Source organism: Gavia stellata, chromosome 17 (genome assembly GCF_030936135.1).
Source record: "Gavia stellata isolate bGavSte3 chromosome 17, bGavSte3.hap2, whole genome shotgun sequence".
NCBI classification, from domain to species: Eukaryota; Metazoa; Chordata; class Aves; order Gaviiformes; family Gaviidae; genus Gavia; species Gavia stellata.
Window position 1 is genome coordinate 6,075,266 of NC_082610.1, and position 19,041 is coordinate 6,094,306.

Below are 19,041 nucleotides of genomic sequence, written 5' to 3' on the forward strand. Positions count from 1 at the left end.
CAATGGAAGGCACAGCCTGAAAACTATTTAGGGTCTTGGTTTGACCTATATCAGTCAGTGGCATTAGTGGGGCTTGCAGAAGGCAGAAGGCTAAAGGGACTTTGTGTTAGTGATACACATTGACTGAGTGTCTGTATGGCATTTCACTCTGGCTTGATTCAGCCCTTGCATGGTCCATTTAGCTAAAAGACTTGTGAATGTTTTGGGATTTATTTATCTTCAAAGCTGGCAGATCGAATCACAGCAAATTCAGGTTGTCAAAATGTTCATGTTCTGTATCAAAGCCTTAGAAGACCCTCATCACACCTGATATGGGTAGCAATATGCTTTGTAAGAAGGGAAGTGTTAACTGGCAGCTAAACCCCTGAAATTTCTACATGTTCAGTCACAACTCAAAGGAAAAAAAAGTTAAAAAGGATGATCACAAATTGTCGTTGCTAGCAACATTTGCAGAAGGAGGGATTCTGAAAAACTGCTGCGTGCCTACAGGCATTCCAGCTAGCTCCTGTCCTGTTTCTCCCTAGACATTATGTTCTACTGAAAAAATTAAGCATTTAATCCAGTGTTCAGCCTTGCAGTTCCTCTCAGACATGAAATTCTTTGCATTGTATAAAAAAATAACATAATCAGTTTTATGTTGTGTTATTGGCCTTTTGCAGGAGGAGGTGTGTCAGAGATGAATGATAGTAGGTAGAGTTAGAGTAAAAGATAATAAATTTTAGAAATCTTGAGCTGACAGAATAGTCTAAAAAGTCACTTTGTGTGATACATGCTCAGCTGCTCAGAGCTGCTCCTGCGCTGGGACTCTCCCAAACAAGCACTGTTCAAGAAAGAACATCAAAGGATAGTCATGACCCAATTTATTTCTTTATATATGTTTGATAAAATAAGTCTTTGTTCAACATATTTTATGTGTTTTCTTTAAGGAAAAGGAATGGCAATAACCAGCTCACCAACCTGAATCCAAATAAATTTCTTTTTTTTTAATGACAGAATTTTCATCTCATCTTTAGACTAGGTTGCGAAAACTGCATGGAAACCTCATGTTTTCACTCCTCTTTAGTTTCCACCCTTACCTAACAGAGGAATCTCATCTAAGACTAGTGAAAATGTTTTATCTTTGTTTACAAATACAGTATTTGTTCAATACAGATACTTTACCCAATGAAAATAATGTCCTCTATAGTATGATCAGTGTTACAGTAAAATTGTCAAGTGCTGAGGTTGTATGTCCCAGAAATGAACATGGGCTACATTTTCCATAGGTTCCCATTTACAGTCAGAATAAACCACCTTATAATATTTTGATTTAATTTGTTGTATCAGTGTGAAATGATTTCACACCCCTCTCCCCCCACGATTCCCTAGAAAACTAACAAAATAATGAAACTTTCCTATTCTGTAGGTAGGTCTCCCATGAATGATGATCAGTGGCTTTTTGGAGGTGAAAACTTTTCAGTTACAGTCCTGAATGAATTTTCTATTGAAGCCATTGAAAACTTCTTTAGGTTACCACAAAAAGTGATGTGAAACCTTCTATGCCTTCATTGTTGTCAATGTAAATCCGTTAAAATATCTCCAATCTTGTTTTGTAGTTGTCAGTGACCAACACTTACTATTCCGTAGTTATTTTGGATTTTAATGAAATGGCATTCATAATTCATTGATACAGCATATATTTAAGCATCTTAAACCTACAGTATTTTCTCTTCTAAATAAATACAAAAAATGCTATTTTGAACATACAGAGTTACTCTTTGATTTTTATTTTTTTTGAAAGGATAAACTTTAGTTAAGGTACTTCATATGCTCTAGAACAGACATATTACTTGGTTTCCATAACAGTTTCATTTTCACAAAGTTGAACCATTTATTCAGAGAATACAGAGACATAGATAATTGTGGAATTTGTCAATTATATTTAAAAATGACATAAATAGAAATACAGGGGATCCAGACAGCTGAGGAATTGACTCCTCCCCATTCACGTACGAAAGAGGCTTTAGCTTCATGGAGTCATTGTAGCAATTTTCACTCCCACTCATTGGGGTAAAAGGATGCTTCCAACCAGGATCCCTTACTTTCAGATGTCATATGTGTAACCAAATATGTCACCTATCTGGCATTCAGCATTTGGCATGCATCTGTTCTCCCACTGTTCTCCGCTCACTTTTTGAGCTGGCGCTTCTTCCAGCCGAGTAACAATATCTATAACGCACTTCCACACAGAATGCTCATGTAATACGAATTGCCTGGAAAAGGTAGATGAGAATAGTGGGGCTGCACAGATGCAGAGATTAGAAATCCAGAGATGAAAATAAATACATTTCTTTCTCTTTAGTTTGTCCCCAAAGAGAAAAATGAGCCAATTGGCTTGAAACCCAAAAAGATTAATTCCCCCTGCAACCTCATTCCATTCTAAGCATTTTTCCTGAATTGTCAGAGTCATTTCCTTCCTCTGCTCCCATCCCAAATGTCTTTTAGTCAAATATGATTTTGCTATTATTACTACTTGTATTACAGGAGGACTAAGTCACAGCTCGTGACCTTCATATAATGCCAATGTCAGTAAAACACTGAGGATCAATGTTAGATTCTGTCTTTTGGGACTGAGTCTACCGAGTCTAGAAACAGAAATAGATAAGCAAAGCATAATTCTTTGTGTCAGGGATTATTCTGGTCACTTATGAGGACCAGGATTTACCTTTTTTTCCTCTGCAATATCTATTCATCTATCATCTTCTGTATATGGCTATTTTCTTCTATATAGATATGCAGTTGCTGATTTCGGGTCAGAAGGGAATTTTCCCCCAAGTCTAGTGACTGCTGAAGGCAAGTCAGGGCATTTTAATTCCCTTCTAATGCCAGAGCTGAGAATGATGGCAACGTCATTGGCCTCTCCTGCTCTGTCTCTGTGGCACACTGTAGTTTTCCCAGACTTTACCTTCAATCTGCTAAAGCTCTTCATTTTTGCATGGCATTCAAATATGGTTTGTGAGGTTTGGAGTGTGCCCAGCATGAAATGGGTGTTCAGGGATACCTCTGAATGAAAATTCAACAGCACAGCTATATGGAATTCCTAGGCTGGGCTCAACCCAAGGGGCACCATGCAGCAAGACTTGACTGACTCTGTAAGAAACGTGAACTCTAGTGGTGTTTGTGCTTGGGTTATAAAGCTTTCTCCATGAGTCCATGACACTATAGAAAGCATGACAAAAGAAATGCACAACAGGGCACGGCAGCTTTAAGAGTGTCTATCCCATAAGGGCTACACCCGTCCATTCAAGATGATATCAGAGTATCAAGAGGACAAATGGATACACGTATAAAAAATGCACTGGGGTGTGGGATAGGAACTAACACTCCTGAACAGACTGAAAGTCTTCTTTTAAACAGGGAACCATGTCTGTCTGAGAATGAACATAATTCATCTTTAATTGCAATAAATACAACTATGGAACCCCACATACTGCCAGTTTGCCATGGAAACATAAGGGTCTTAAAGAAAAACATGGGTTCTAACCCATGTTTGGAGTTGACATTGCAGGAAAATTGAGCAAACGAGAATTGTTTAAGAAGCAAAAATGAAACTGAAGAGCATAACCGATCATAAAATCACTAGCTTAATAAACGTAACGAAAAGGTAAGCACAAAAAAAGAACAAGACAATTTTGAGGTTTCAAGTGTGCGTCAGTAAAATGCCTTAGAAATACCTTAGGAACAACCAGAATGTTCCATTTCCCAGTTAAATATGTTAGAATGTGAGCAGCATTCAAATATATTTAGATTTATTGTAGCTGAAATCATTCTTATTTGATCTAAATCACAATAAATGTAGTTATCTGGCATATTTAAAACAATGAACCGTAAGTTTGTACAAAACCCAGAACTATATCACAATACTCTGTTAGGAAGAAGAATTTAGTATTTATGGAGGTGAAATAAATGTAACAAGACAAAAGAGCGCGAAGGAGAAATACTGATTATATTTATGGATGTGCATTGAGAGATGCAAAGCAAGTGTAGGAAGATGTATTTGCTCTTGACTAAGAGTTACAGAGGAAACAGACTCAGTAAAATAGGCGTGCGCTAAATTCATGGTACCGCTTTTAATATGCATTCAAGAAAAAGGATAGAAAAGCCATTTCTGACAAGAATCATAATTTAACTCTAATTTATTCTACCCTTAAATCCATAGATTTTGGGGGGAAAAATTGATCTGGTTTTGAGAAGGCTGCTCCGTTAAAGCATAGTTCTGGGAGAGAATTGACTTACAAGTGACATTGTGGAATTATTTCATTATCTGCTCCTCAGTGTAACTAAATATTCACTGGTCCTTGTGTCTAAATACAGGCAAGATTTTAATTTGGAAGATGCATGTCTCTGATCATTCCTTAAATTACATTTTCCTTTCTCTTCTAGAAGGAACAGACTCAAGGAAACAGCTTCTCTTTAGTGAACATGAGAACAAAGGCAATTCTGTGAAACACAGCTTTCAGCTGTGGCAAACAGAAGCTGATTTCAGATACAGAATTGAAAAACAAGAGTAAACTTCCTCGAAGAAACAGTTACATACCTTAACAATCTTGCAAATCTCATCCTTAGAAAGAGATGGCATTTTTTAATATTCTATCTTAGCATGATTTTAACAGGAATAGTGATTTAGAAGGAGTTGCACTGATTCACACTAGCTAAGAATCTGCTCCAGCAAGTCCAGGCACCATAACAAATTTAAAACCATATTGCTGCATTAGGCATTTAGCTAAATATCTACTCAGAAAAGAAACAGGAAAGGCTACAAACCAAACAGTCCCTTCTTCCTGCTTACAGGCAAACAAAGATTTCCTGGACAAACCCTTAGAAGAGTTGCAGTCTATTGCTCTTCAAAAATTGCTAAAAGGAACACCTAACTTCTTAAAAGAATTTGTAAAAATCACAAGCAAAGCTCCTACGAGTCCCAAACTCTTCTCATTAGTAAATAAATAAAAAAAGCAAATGAAAACTAAGACACCATTGTGGTTTATGCGAACATATGGCGGGTATTAAAGTGTAAGGAAATGAACTGCATGTACATTTGGAGTAGAAGCTTACACATAAAGAAATTAAGAGTAAAGACAGAATTCAGGCCAAAATAGTTCACACAGTGCAACACAAACACATGCACCAGTCAGTCCCAGTACATGTATTGAACGTGCTGCCAAAGCAAGCCAGAAATGTGCTGCACAGCCAGCTAGGTCTTGTTTAACACGAGATGGGGATCACAGGGAACACAATGAGGAGACCAGATTTAGAGCTATTTAACAAAGCTTCCTTACCGTGCCAGGAAGCTTTTTTTCTGCTGCCCTTTAATATCTGTCAAATAGAAGTGGAGTATACTCAGTTTGCTATTTAAAGATTCGTATCAGGCTGTAATTCTAAATAGAGAATGTGAAACATAGATGTCTTTAGGAAGAATTTCGTCTTGAAACTTATCACTGCTTCCTGCTGCTTTAGCTCAAGGTCTGTTTCTCACTAACTTATGGCACTGTACCAGTTTCTGAAGAACACATGCTAAGGTTAAAGGTTTCTGTCAAATCAGTTCCACATCAGATACCGTGATGTCATATGTTAAGACATCTCCAGGATTTATCTTAGCATTACATCGTTTTGTATAAAGAAAGCGGCCAGTCACTGCTACTGGCTTCATCCCTTTGCATAGTTCCACTGAAAGGAAAATGGGGGGGGGGGGAAGGATTATTTCCACAATAAAGGAATGGATGAACATTAAAAAAAAGATATAATAATGCTGGAGAAAAGGCTTCCTTCTACAAGGGGCAGATATTAATCGAATCAAATTAAAATTCAGACAAAGCAGTGGAATTCCAAACTTCACAGAATCACAGATCCATCAATTCACACATTTATTAGACTTTGTAATGTGCCTTATTTGAAGCAATTCCTAGGATGCTGATGGAGTCAAAATCAGCAATATTCAATGAGTAGCCTCCAAAAAACCAGCAGAAAGGATGTCCTGTTTTCTATGGATATGTGTTTCCAGATTGATTAACTCCTGTGTCTAAGAAAATCCCATCTCTGTTTGAAATTCTTCCTGTTGCTTTGGCATGTATAGAAGCGGAATCTCTTCTTTAGAAGTAGTGAACGCATGGTGCCACTTTCTTACAATTAAATACAGAATCTCTCTTTTACTTGGCCACCTGTTTCAGCAAACCACTTGGAGCCCTAATTTCTAATTTCTCTAGAGGGTGGTGAATTCAATCAGATTTGGTTGAAATAGACGTGAAAATTAAACGAAAGAGTGGGGATTTATAGGGAGAGTAAGATCTATACCTGTGATTGCATAAGATGTATTTCCTTAGGAAATTACACTAAATAGATGTACATGTCCATGTCTGGTCTGGGTCTTATCAGACAGGTTATTACACCTGATGGAAGTAGACACTAATCCAGTCCAGCAGTTAGCATATTCCCTACGCAAAGAACATATGTTTAAATACATCTATATTGGATGTGAGCATACGTGGAATAAGTCAATTGGAACAATACTGAAGTTACTTCCTTTCCTTCTTTTTTTTCACCTTTGCAGAGTATTTGGTGCTGCTATACTGCTGACATCCTCCCTCAACATGTTAATACCGTCTGCAGCCAGGGTGCACTATGGGTGTGTCATCTTTGTTAGGATCTTGCAGGGCCTTGTAGAGGTATGGAAAAATTATAAAATAACCCGTAAATGTGATAGATGTTTGTTAGCCTTTAACTAGCAATTGTAACTTTTGGGGGAACATAAAAATTTCTTTCAGTTTGTTACTGATTTTCAGCATAATGGATTTCAATATGTGAATGACAGCTATTTGATTTTCCTTCATCTATAAAATTACACAGCAAAGTTTTCACTTGCTGAGAAGCCAGTGATGTACGTATTTAACACTGAAGTTTCACTGAAATCCTGTACTGCATAGGGCTTATACTGGTGCTGTTCTCAACAGTTACTTGCTCTCCAGCCTCACAGATTAAATCTGTAATAAAGAATTAAGCTGCTGTCATAGGTCCTGACCATGTTCTTGTTGGAATGAATGAGACATTTTCCGTAACTTAAAAGAAAAAAAAAATTGAGCCTGCCTTCTAAATTTATTTGTTTGTTTGTTTGTTTGTTTCTTTACTGAAAGACAGATTTTTAGGCCTGTGATCACTGGTTCTGTGTTCCTCAGGGCTACATGCTTCTGTTGCATGAGCTGATTGTAACTTGTGCACTTTATTGCATAAAAAGACTCCAAAAGAGGGTGCAGAATGTGCCTGAAAGTTAGCTAACCGTCAATCAAGTTCGTAAAGTATATGTGTATAAATACGGATCCATTCCTGAAAAGCGATCTGCAGGTACAGAGGTGTGCTTGACTGCAAAGAGGAGAGCAACAGAAGCAAGTGGGTAATTACAAAATAAAGTAGCTATTCTACACCCACTCATTTCTGTGATACTGTTCGAAGGAATTGTGAATGCAAAACATCTCAAAGAGGACCATTTGAAGAAGGTTGACAATAAATCATGACAAACTTAAGATAACGTCTTTATATTTTTGTAAAATTGGCAAAAAGACTGAAATGAACATGAAACTGGTTATAGGATCTTCTTTCAAAGCAGAAGAATGTATTTTACAACCTTTTGCATATTGAGACTGATAATCTCAACATTTATGATATCCTCAACATATGCAAAAATTTATTAATATTTCCTACTTTTTTCATAGGAAACAAAACTTTACACTAAGAGAGAAGTGACTCTATATAACTATGCATACATTATAATAATTCTTAGGCAGGAATTTTGTGGAACATTACTGTACATTTCATATTACATCTTCTAAAATTTCAACACTGCAGGATGTAATGATTTTTATTTTTACTTTTTTTAGTTTTTCTATTATTAAGCTGAAGGCTGGTTTTGAAGACACACCTAAAAAGTAACTGGTTTAAAATCAAACCAACTGAGATCATTCAATTATTTGCTTTACGTGCTCAGGAAGGTTCATTAAAGGCAAAGACAGTGAAAAACTTCTCTCTTAACATTATATTTTTAAGCTCTTATTGATCTTCTTTTATAGTTTTAGAGCAGTGGAACAGTAATCTGTATTTCCTAAATTATACTTCAAATGTTAGATCAAAGAAATGTTAGAAGGCCACCAAAACTGAGGGTTGGAGAAATGAGCCCAGCATTAGAAAGACTCCAGAGGGTCTATGTTTTCATCCTTCCTTTGCCTCTGGTACTTGTGGATTAAGATTCTTTCTTTTTAATTCTTTGCAATTCTTTCCTGGAAGGTGGAGGGGGAGCCAAAGGAAATAATTATGTTTTATATCTGCTTCATAAGGCTTCTTTAATGATTTGGAGTGATATACAAAACCCATTTCAACTTTAATAGAAATTGAAGTTTTTCTCTGGCTGTGCTCAGACTTTGCTATAGAAATGCAAAGCATCCTCAGCTTCTTGTTTGTAGCGCTTAAAAATAAATAATGCAAAGACAATGAACGGAGTGACTGATCAGCATTAGCTAACTTGTGGCACACCCATTCCCCAGGGGGTCACCTACCCTGCCTGCCACGGCATTTGGAGCAAGTGGGCCCCCCCATTAGAAAGAAGTAGGTTAGCAACCACTTCCTTCTGTGGTAAGTAACTTCCTATTTTTGTCTTTCACTCATTTGTAACATAAAAGTATTTTGAGACTGAATTTTTCTCCCTTTTCACCCACGCATGTCTTGTTTTGTAGGTTCCTATGCAGGAGCTGTCATTGCAATGCCTTTAGCTGGAATTCTAGTGCAATATACTGGGTGGTCTTCTGTGTTCTATGTGTATGGTATGCACTTTTACTCATCTCACTCCAATGTTGCATGACCTTACTCTACCCTTTGGAAAAATGTAAAAGCTACTGTTAAGAGGCCAAAAAAAAAGAGAAGTGGGTCCGTAAAGCTACAAATACAGTCTAGAGAAAAGGACAATGAAAAAACAGAATTTAAAGGAGAGAGTAGGAAAGCAACGTTATTAAATACGAAGAGAAGCTAGTTCATGGCGAAACCTTCATCACTTCTAGTACAAGTGCAAACTGCTATGCAGATCTATAGAATCTCATGGGAAAAAATGTCCCAAAGGAGTTAATTCTGCAGTATAAAATTGATGTGAATTAGGGGGAAACCTTATAGAAATTTAGTAAACTACTCTGGAAGTGCATTGCTATGTCGAAAACAATGCCGCAATCTTGTATTTTGCAGATAAAAAATCTAGTGCAGTAATCAAACAACAGTGGCTTAAAGCAGAATGGAACTTCATTTAGAGTCTGGTGAAATGAAATAGAAGCTGTTTCATTGCATTGCATTGTACAAATTGATGTTAAAATATTAGTGAATATTCACTTACAGTGAAACCATTCTGTAAAAGAACCAAAGACAACTTCACTGTGGTCCAGCTCTGCATGTATTTTGCACAAATATTGTTTGCAGGATCCGATTCTCTGTTAGAATGACTCAGTACAAGAGCAGTAACAACAATTGCCATTTAAATTTGTTATAGTTATTCACAGATTTTTTCCTTGTTTGCTGCTTTATTGTGCACTTTTTTAAAGTCTGTCTTTCCATTCCGAAGGGAGCTTTGGTATAGTCTGGTACATGTTTTGGCTTTTGGTTTCATATGAGAGTCCTGCAAAGCATCCTACGATCACAGATGAAGAAAGAAGATACATAGAAGAAAGCATTGGAGAGAGTGCCAACCTCCTAGGTGCAATGGAAGTAAGAATATTACTCATACACTTGTTTCCTATGAGATAGTAATAAGACCCAAAACACCCAAATAGAAACAAACAAAAAAAAAAAAATCAAGCATCCTTCTTCTTTAAGACAGAAAAGCATGTTTCAAACAATTGATTTTTTTGGGGGGTGGGAAGATCTGAAATCTGCTGATGGATTTCTGAGTGGATATTTCTTCTGCACGAAAAGAATCACAGAACCATAGAACAGTTTGGGTTGGGAGGGACCTTTAAAGGTCATCCAGTCCAACCCCCCTGCAATGAGCAGGGGACATTTTCAACCAGATCAAGTTGCTCAGAGCCCCGTCCAACCTGACTTTGAATGCTTCCAGGGATGGGGCATCCACAGCCTCTCTGGGCAACCTGTGCCAGGGTTTCACCACCCTCATTGTAAAAAATTTCTTCCTTATATCTGGTCCGAATCTATCCTCTTTTTAGTTTAAAACCATTACCCCTTGTCCTATTGCTACAGGCCCTGCTAAAAGGTTTGGCCCCATCTTTCTTCTAAGTCCCCTTTAAGTACTGAAAGGCTGCAATAAGGTCTCCAGTTCTTCTAGCAGATCGCTTATGGAATTTATGCCTCTTTTTCTACTCCAAAGTATAAAAAAGCCCTTACAGCTACATTTGAAATTGCAGCTTTATTGAGACTTTCATAGTACCTTGAGTTCAAGTGGTTAATTTCCTTCCTACATAATCCCTTCTGGAAGATTTTCCTCTTCCTAAAAGTAAACTGGAGGAAAAGCACTACTCAGTGGCTCTTGAGGTTCTCAGAACATCAGAAAAAAGGCAAATCCTGACTAGTCTATGTTTCATTTCCAAGAAAGCCTGTAAGTTTCAACAGAGCATGCTAGGAGACCCACAGGAACGTTCCCCATTATGGTGGTAACTTTGCTGGAAACATGCTTCAAGCCTCTCATAATCTGACTGACTTCTGTACTGGATTAGTTCTCAAGAACTCTTAAAAACCAGCTATGAACTCAGAGAATTTTCTAGCCACTTAATAATCCTATCATGCTAAATAATAAGTTTCTTAATTCTCTACCTCTTGAAAAGCTTTAAAGAAACTATCACCATGCTTACTAACTCAAGAAAGTAAAAAAAATTTTGGTTCTTAACTCTCACTTCATCTGCTCAAATTTTTACACCATCCATTCCCAATAGACCCTCACTACCACTCTTCATTATGTTTTCTAACTGGTCAGAACATTGGTTCTTGATTGAACTCGGGAATAAACCATTTTTCTCTTAGTAAAAAGGCTTTGATCCAGATTAAATAGGGAACTGGAAATATTACAGAGTCATTTCTTTGATAGCTGACATTTTTAGGTGTTCTTGAGGGAGAGTCTGAGTTGATACTCAATGGCATTCAGCAGTGTTCATGGTTTCTTATACTTGTAAGTGCTTTTGAAAATCTGACGTGAAATGAGATACTTCAAAGGATGTCCATATAATTCTAGCTTGGGCTGGATAATTTCTGTCTATTTTTTATTCTTGCTTTGTAATCAAACATTTTTTGAAGTGATTAGTTTGTATCAATAGTTCAGTTGCTTCTAAAATATTAAGGCTGAAATTCTTCCCATAGTATCAAGTTAGCTTTTCTGGCTGGCTTCTCATTAATTAAGTCACACTTAATCCTTAGCTCTCACTTAAGCGTAATTTCATAGGTATACATGATATTGCATATATCCATCTATGGGCTGTTTTTCTTTGAAGAAAGCCAGTATTCAAACCAACACTACGCGAAATTCAGCCTGAAACCTTGCTGAAGTGATTTTCAAACACTCATCTGGATCTGGATCCTGTATTTGGACCAACACAGATGGGCAGAACCCTGGGCTCATGGAGAGGTGCTGGGACTCAGCAGGATTGTAGTTCTGTCCATCTGTCACTTTTTTTTCATTATGCAATTAATTTTAAAACTACAATAAAACAAACAAAAAATATATTGACCAAGCAGTTTCAGATGAGGCTTGATAAGAAATTATTCAGAACGCTGGGATTAAGATTTAAATGCTAAAATACATGCTTAAAATAAATCTGGATGAAATTGTGTACTTACAGTGTAAAATCTGACTGTTGTCTTAGATAAAGCAACATTGTCTTTTAAAGACATATTATTATTTTGGACCTAGTATGTTCATGTTTACATGATTGAGGTAATGGCACTTGTACATGAGTGTTGTGACACGGCTAAATATCACTGAGTTTCTCCACTTGTGCATTTTGTAGTAATTTTTACTCGCTTAAATTAAATTTTGATCATCCAAACATGGATGCATGTGCTTCATGATAATTGAAGTCATTGGGATTCAGATACATAAAGCTGTGCATATATGAGCTTCTTGGAGTATAAGTAAAATTAACAGATAGGAAAAGGGAAGATAGATAGGTGATAATGATCAAATTGGTGACTGGATCCCCCTTTCTATGTTTCAGAAATACAAAACTCCATGGAGAAAATTTTTTACATCTATGCCAGTCTATGCAATAATTGTTGCAAACTTCTGTAGAAGCTGGACTTTTTACTTGCTGCTTATTAGTCAGCCTGCTTACTTTGAGGAAGTCTTTGGATTTGAAATAAGCAAGGTATGTAAAAATAATGTCAAGCTTTTATCTTAGCTAAGTAAGTATCAGAGCTACACTTGTGGTATTTATTAGGAGGAGGAAAGAAAAGTGTTCTGCATCTTTATCATGGGTTTACAAGTCTTAAATCTTATCCCTCCCAGTTACTATTCCTTTGACCAGTACATACGAGTGAAGTAACAACGACAAGGGATTGGATAGGGGAAGGTGAAGGCAGGATGAGATTTAGTGATGATCTACCTGGGGCCGTATTGCAAAAAGACCTTCAATTAAATGCTTGAAACCAGATCGTGCATGGTATTAGAAAGGTATCGAGAGACCCATTACACTTCTGCCCCTGACACCCCAGGGCATGCAGGATCCCACCGAAGCTGTAAAGAAATCATTGAGAAGTGGTTCCATTTTTCCAGGTGCGTTTTACAAAGCAGGACCACCTAGTTTTAGGAAGGGTAGTACAATTCATCACCTTTCTATATCCCCCTTTAATGGGGTGAAAACTGCTCCCCCTTTTTCACTTAGGAAGCAAAGGAGATGGTGGCAAAATATGAGACCTAGGGATGACCTAAGGTTCCACATAATTCATATGAATTTTGGATCAGACCTGTAACATAAATATGGATACATGCAAACAAGCCTTCAGACTGTAGAGTATGCTTTCTACTAATACAGATTTCCTTCTTGTGAAAGTGATGGGGGCTTGTGCTTTTGAGAGACCTGTATTCTTTTGATATTGCTCCATGAGGTATTGTCACCCTAAATTGTGGTGTAAGTGACAATTAGGTGAGTACCTTCCAAAGTGGTGCCACATTATGGAGTATTGTCAAAATTAACTAATGCCATCCTGCATTTAAAGATGGGCTTTCATCTTTAGCTGGAGTTCTGTTCAGAAGCTTTGCTATGCTTGAAACATCATTTGTTATGCATGCAATACGAATGGTCACATCCTATAGAGTTAATCTGATCATTTTGTTCTAGAAGATTTTTCTTAGAGTGTATTCAAAGAAATGAGGAGCTTTGTAAAGAATGACAGCAAATTCACTCTTCACCTGCTGTGGATAGGGATGCTGATAAATGAATAGTTACCATCTAGTCAGGAACACCTCAAAGCAATAGTTGCAATACCGTAGCTACCTCATAGTTAGTATCTGGCTTATTGGGAGAAACATCTATTAACATGAAGCTAGCTGTCACAACATAGGCACCACATACGTAAACTGCAGTGAAATACACAATTTCACAACTTTAATTGAGGAGTAGAGAAAACTTCGTTTCTTTTTGTTCTCATGGAGTTTGTCTGCTCTGCACACTGATGTAACTCACGTCAGACATCACGCCAGACTGACACACTGTTCAGATAGGAATTACGCAAAAAAACTTGGGCATAAGCACGTGTTCAGCCAGCCGCAATAATTTTGTTCCCTACTGGAACAAAATGCCATGCAAAACAAACCATCTGCAAGGCAGTTATGTTGACAGGAGATAGTGGGTGGCAGTTCATGCCACGCTCACAGATACCCTATCCTGCTTTGAAGGAATGGTCTTCAAATATATTATTATGTCTTGGGACAGTCACCACAAAATTACTACGTCTTACTTTGCTAGTGCGTATAGCATTTGGAATATTGTCAATGGATATTTAGTATGTTATCTTTCACTATGTACAGAGTTTCTCAGAGGTATCCTTTGCCCACATGAAATTTGAAGCCTGAGGGATAGTCAGAAATCAAAGGCAAATGTCTGTTGTGTCCGTGAGGATGATTCACAGGGAATCTGTCTAGACATGTTAGGTTTGCTGGGCAATGCTACACCAAACACATCACCAACAGAAATGTAGCAATTTAGTGCAACACGTTTGATCATAAATTTTCAGAAAAGAAAGGGCAGAGGGGCTATAAGTCAGGGAAAAGAAGCCTTTAGCTTAAATATAAACTGTGAAAACAATCTATAATCAAAAAGTGTCACGCATCAGAGGTTCTTAAAAACTCTGGCTGTCCTTCATAACACACAATGACAACTTAAGATCACCGGTTTTGTTCATTTAATAAACCAAGTTAAGATTTTTAGTTTACGCACATAGCCTGAAATTGAAGAGACACAATTAATTAGTTGCTGAATGCTTCAGAAAATGAAGAATCAATATTTTCTTACGGTTTATACTCTGCTGCTTCTAATGATTATTTTAGGTGGGTATCTTATCCGCTGTGCCGCATTTAGTGATGACAATTATTGTTCCTATTGGGGGACAAATTGCAGACTTTTTAAGAAGCAAGCAGATTCTTTCAACCACTACTGTGAGAAAGATAATGAACTGTGGAGGTAAGTCTTCCTATTTTATGAAAAAGCTTCTTGTACAGATTCAATATCCATATAGTATGCTGCATATGGTAAACAAACAAACTGCATGGTTTTATGTACCTATGAAGCAATACTTTGTGCATTTTTGTGTATTACAGATGGGGTTACTAAATAACAGTAAATACAGTTGTTCCTATTCCGAGTTTCAATGTAGATGTTCAGTATTTGAAAAAGCATTTAGACTGTTAAAGAAACAGATGAGCTTTTGAGGGGGCAATTTGCCCACCCGTAGCCGCTTACTGAATCTTAGCTCCTCATCTAAACACCTTCTGCACTGAGAAAGCCCAGACAACTACCTGAGATTACATGTCTGACTCCTGAGAGGTTAAAAGCACATGAGCTGAGTCCTGGCTGTGATAAGGGCTGCAAAATTCATAAGCAGGTTAAGTGTATATTCCCATCAGGGTTGGCTGGGATGATCTAACCAAATCACAAGTATTTCTTCTCACCTTAAAACCAATGGGAAGTAACAATAAATCAGCATACAAAGAGTAAAATGAGGATTATTTCAGATAGCACATGTGTTTTTTAGGGATGAAAGAAATACCTGATCATATTCCACTCTGAGGCAATGTTTTGCCTCTGCCTTCCTATGAAATATTACCATATCCTAAGGCCTGCAATATTTGAGAGGGAATGAAATCTGATGCCTGGTTTTCTTTATGATCTCCCCAGGTTTTGGTATGGAAGCAACTCTTCTTCTGGTGGTGGGGTATTCTCACAGTAAAGGAGTGGCTATTTCATTCTTAGTGCTTGCTGTAGGCTTTAGTGGATTTGCCATATCTGGTAAGATTATATTACTGTTATTAGTAAATTATTTTATCTTAAGAGATAGAACATCTCATGTGGTTTTTATTCATTGGCAGTAATTTAAACAAACCTCGGAATTCCAAATGACATTACAAAGGAAAGTACAATCAGTACCACATCTTTTATATGAGATTATTTTTGTTCAAAGACTTCAATCTTTTCCATTTTCATTGCAGCAAATTAGACTTTCTTTTCAGTGGGGTGCTAATGTACACCACATATTTTTCTCGAAATCAAACATATAACACAAATGGACTGATCTTATACAATGATACCTAAATTTACATGTCTTTGTTTAAATATAGGCCTTTTACTATTTTTTTTCCAACAGTATATTAGTTAATACTTTGTTAGAGTTGCATTTTTTTATTACTTCGGGGCCTAATTACTAGCAATTTTTTTGTGATTTAAAATTCAGCTCTTCGCCTTTGCCTCTCCCAAGCACAAGTCACCTGGCCTTCCCTTGTTTTCCCACTGTGATCTTCGTATCCTCTCCCATGCTGGTTCCTTATGTCTAAAACAGGCTCTCTTTTCTTTTGTGCCAAACATCTAAACTCTCCTTAATCAAATCTGTCCTTGATCCCATGTATTCTGCAAGGTATCATGCCTGTTTTGTACCACTTGAAAAGTGTATCGCACTTTCTCTAGCAGTTATCCATATCATACTGCCTGCCTTTCCCCTGTTATTATCTTTCTGTATCCAAAGATTTGGTTTCTGTTTTCACTTACTTAAGTGCTTTTTTTAGGGACAATGAGTTCTGTCACTTCAGAGAAGTATGTCTTTTTTCTAAGATTGTTTAAATAGCTATTGCATAAATTTGAACAAGATTAAGCTACTGGAAATGCAAGAGAACAAACAAATATTTATAAAAATAATTACTAAATCATTCAGAGATACTGTCTTTACTCCCTTCATTTTACCACTCAAGAACAGAAGTGAACTCGCTTCTGCTGGCCTGTGTGACAAAAAGAAAAATGTGGGCAATAGGAAAGGAAAGTGGTACAAGCTAGGAGAAGAAAGGACATGTTATTTGCAGCATGAAATGGTCATAAATGGTACTGCGAAAATATGAACTTTCTCCCTGCCTAAATGTCTTCTGGGTTCTCTATTCCCCACAGTCACTACTGGGATTTTTTTTAAAACTGCAATTTTGGGAAGAAAATACATTTGTTGTCCTTTTATAACATATTTTTAAAAGAAAATGAAAACCCAGAGTCTCTCTAGGAATATTTAACCATTATAAGCCTTTTAGAGAAAAAGAAATGCGATTAAACAGACCAAATACATCATAGTAAAATTGTCAAGTGATAGCATCACTTTTCAGAACTGAAGTAATGCTCTGCTTTTGGTATGAATATTTGCTGACCTTTATTATTGCAGGATTCAATGTCAACCATTTAGACATTGCCCCGAGGTATGCCAGCATCTTAATGGGGATTTCTAATGGAGTCGGGACCTTGTCTGGAATGGTTTGCCCTATAATTGTAGGAGCAATGACAAAGAACAAGGTAATCAGCAATGCAGTTTTCAAATCTTCCAGTGTAATACCATTGGTTTCAAGAAAAAGACCTTTCCGTAGTACAACTTGCCAGAATATCCGTATTAGAGTCTGGGACCTCTAGGGGATAGCATCCGGGAACTTGCAAATTTGAAGCGTGCTTCACTATATGTTCACTAGGTCAATGCTTTTGTTGGCTAACGAATAGTGATTTTTCAAAGGAAGAAATAATTAGAAACTGGACACTTAAATTTTTTAGTTGTGTTGCCTGTCACTGCCTCGATCCCTAATTTAACTCTTTCTGCTCAGAAGAGTTAAATAAGTCTATGCACTACTCTGATTTAGCAAATTTCTTCATTACAGACACGTGAAGAGTGGCAGTATGTCTTCCTCATTGCTGCTTTAGTTCATTACGGAGGTGTTATATTCTATGGCATATTTGCTTCAGGAGAGAAACAACCCTGGGCAGACCCTGAGCAGACAAGTGAAGAGAAATGTGGCTTTATTCATGAAGATGAACTTGCCGAAGAGACAGGGGACATTACTCAGAATTATGTAAATTATGGTACCACCAAGTCTTATGGTGCTACAACCCAGGTCAACGGTGGCTGGCCTAATGGTTGGGAGAAAAAAGAGGAATTTGTACAAGAGGAAGTACAAGACTCATACAACTACAAGGAAGGAGATTATTCATAACAAACCTAAATATTGGGTATCTTTTGTAGTGTTTGTGATTAAATTCATTGTGATTGTTTGCACACAGAAATAAAATGTGGTATAAACATGTAAACACATATCAAACAGGAAGGTCTTACTGTAAAAAAAAATCCATTAAAGTGCAATCTGTATGAGTTGTGACATGTCATCACTTTCATTAGGTTATATTTGTTCTATAAACATTAGAGTTTTAAGGGTTTACTGGTCAAAACTATAGAGGCAATTAGATACTTACAGTATACAAGAGCTAAAACTCATAACTAAGGATTAAAGCACAACTAAGCAACCAAGTTGGCACATCTAATGCTCTTTTTAGAAAGCCAAAATTACTTGATCATTAAAAATGCACTTATATATTTGTTACACTCTATTGAAAGAGATTGTGTTAAATACACGCGTTTACTCAGTGCAATGTAGGAATTGTGTGTTAGTCTAGGACAAGACCTTTCTTACAGAAGAAAGGTTGAGTCCTAGGCATTTACAGAGGATTGATCCAGTTCCTTTAATGGTAATTGTATCAAGCCTAAAGAACAAATAGGGCATATTGTATGTTTATCGTGATTACATGCTGCAGGCTACTCTGTGATGAATAAAGGAATTATTTAGGAGTTTTATACTGAATGTTTGGGCACAAATTCTTATTTCTATTCTTTACATAATCTTAATTATATAAATTAATTATGTGAAATTACAGGCATTGTCATGTTCTTCCCTGCATTTATCAACTAATATAAAAACAATACATAATGCTAAGTCTGACTTTTCCTGCAGACTGTCAAATCCCTTTATCAAAGAACAAGTTTTATTATTCTTTTCTTTGCAGTATATTCCAACTTTGTACTGGTGTCTTTAGAGAGAGAGAAAAAAACCAATATAACTAGAAAAAGATATAGTCTTTTACAAAATTCCAAAGAGAAACTTACTATGAGCACGTAGCCCTATGAAAAAGGATGTATTTGTTTTGCAGAATATTTTGAAGCCAATAGAAGAAACAGAGAATGATTTAACCCTTATACTTCCCCTAATAGCTTTCATATTTTTACACATCGTTCCACAGTTGTATACATAGATATAAGTTTATTGAAGATACTGTAATTTTAGAAAATGTTGCTATTTTAGAAATCCCTGAAATAAAAAATGTATTTGTCTTTCGATTAAACCTAATAATAATGGACACTGAATATGAGTAACGTATAAACTCACAATAAACCAAAGTGGCAAATAACTAGTGTTGGGTTGAAAGAAGCCAACAAGCACCACGCTTGTCTTTTTAGCATAACTCAACAGTGACTGCA

General features: G+C 36.7%; 1 protein-coding gene across 1 annotated transcript in view; it reads left to right on the forward strand.

The window, feature by feature from the left end:
• Positions 1-17,725, forward strand: part of SLC17A6 (solute carrier family 17 member 6) — a 32,437-nt gene extending 14,712 nt beyond the window's left edge. The window contains exons 4-12 of the mRNA XM_059825828.1: positions 6,584-6,698; positions 8,565-8,652; positions 8,754-8,840; positions 9,623-9,765; positions 12,219-12,368; positions 14,549-14,681; positions 15,396-15,506; positions 16,912-17,039; positions 17,393-17,725. Coding sequence (XP_059681811.1) covers positions 6,584-6,698; positions 8,565-8,652; positions 8,754-8,840; positions 9,623-9,765; positions 12,219-12,368; positions 14,549-14,681; positions 15,396-15,506; positions 16,912-17,039; positions 17,393-17,725 — 1,288 coding nt within the window. The remainder of the gene's footprint in view (positions 1-6,583; positions 6,699-8,564; positions 8,653-8,753; positions 8,841-9,622; positions 9,766-12,218; positions 12,369-14,548; positions 14,682-15,395; positions 15,507-16,911; positions 17,040-17,392) is intronic.
• Positions 17,726-19,041: the final 1,316 nt, after the last annotated feature.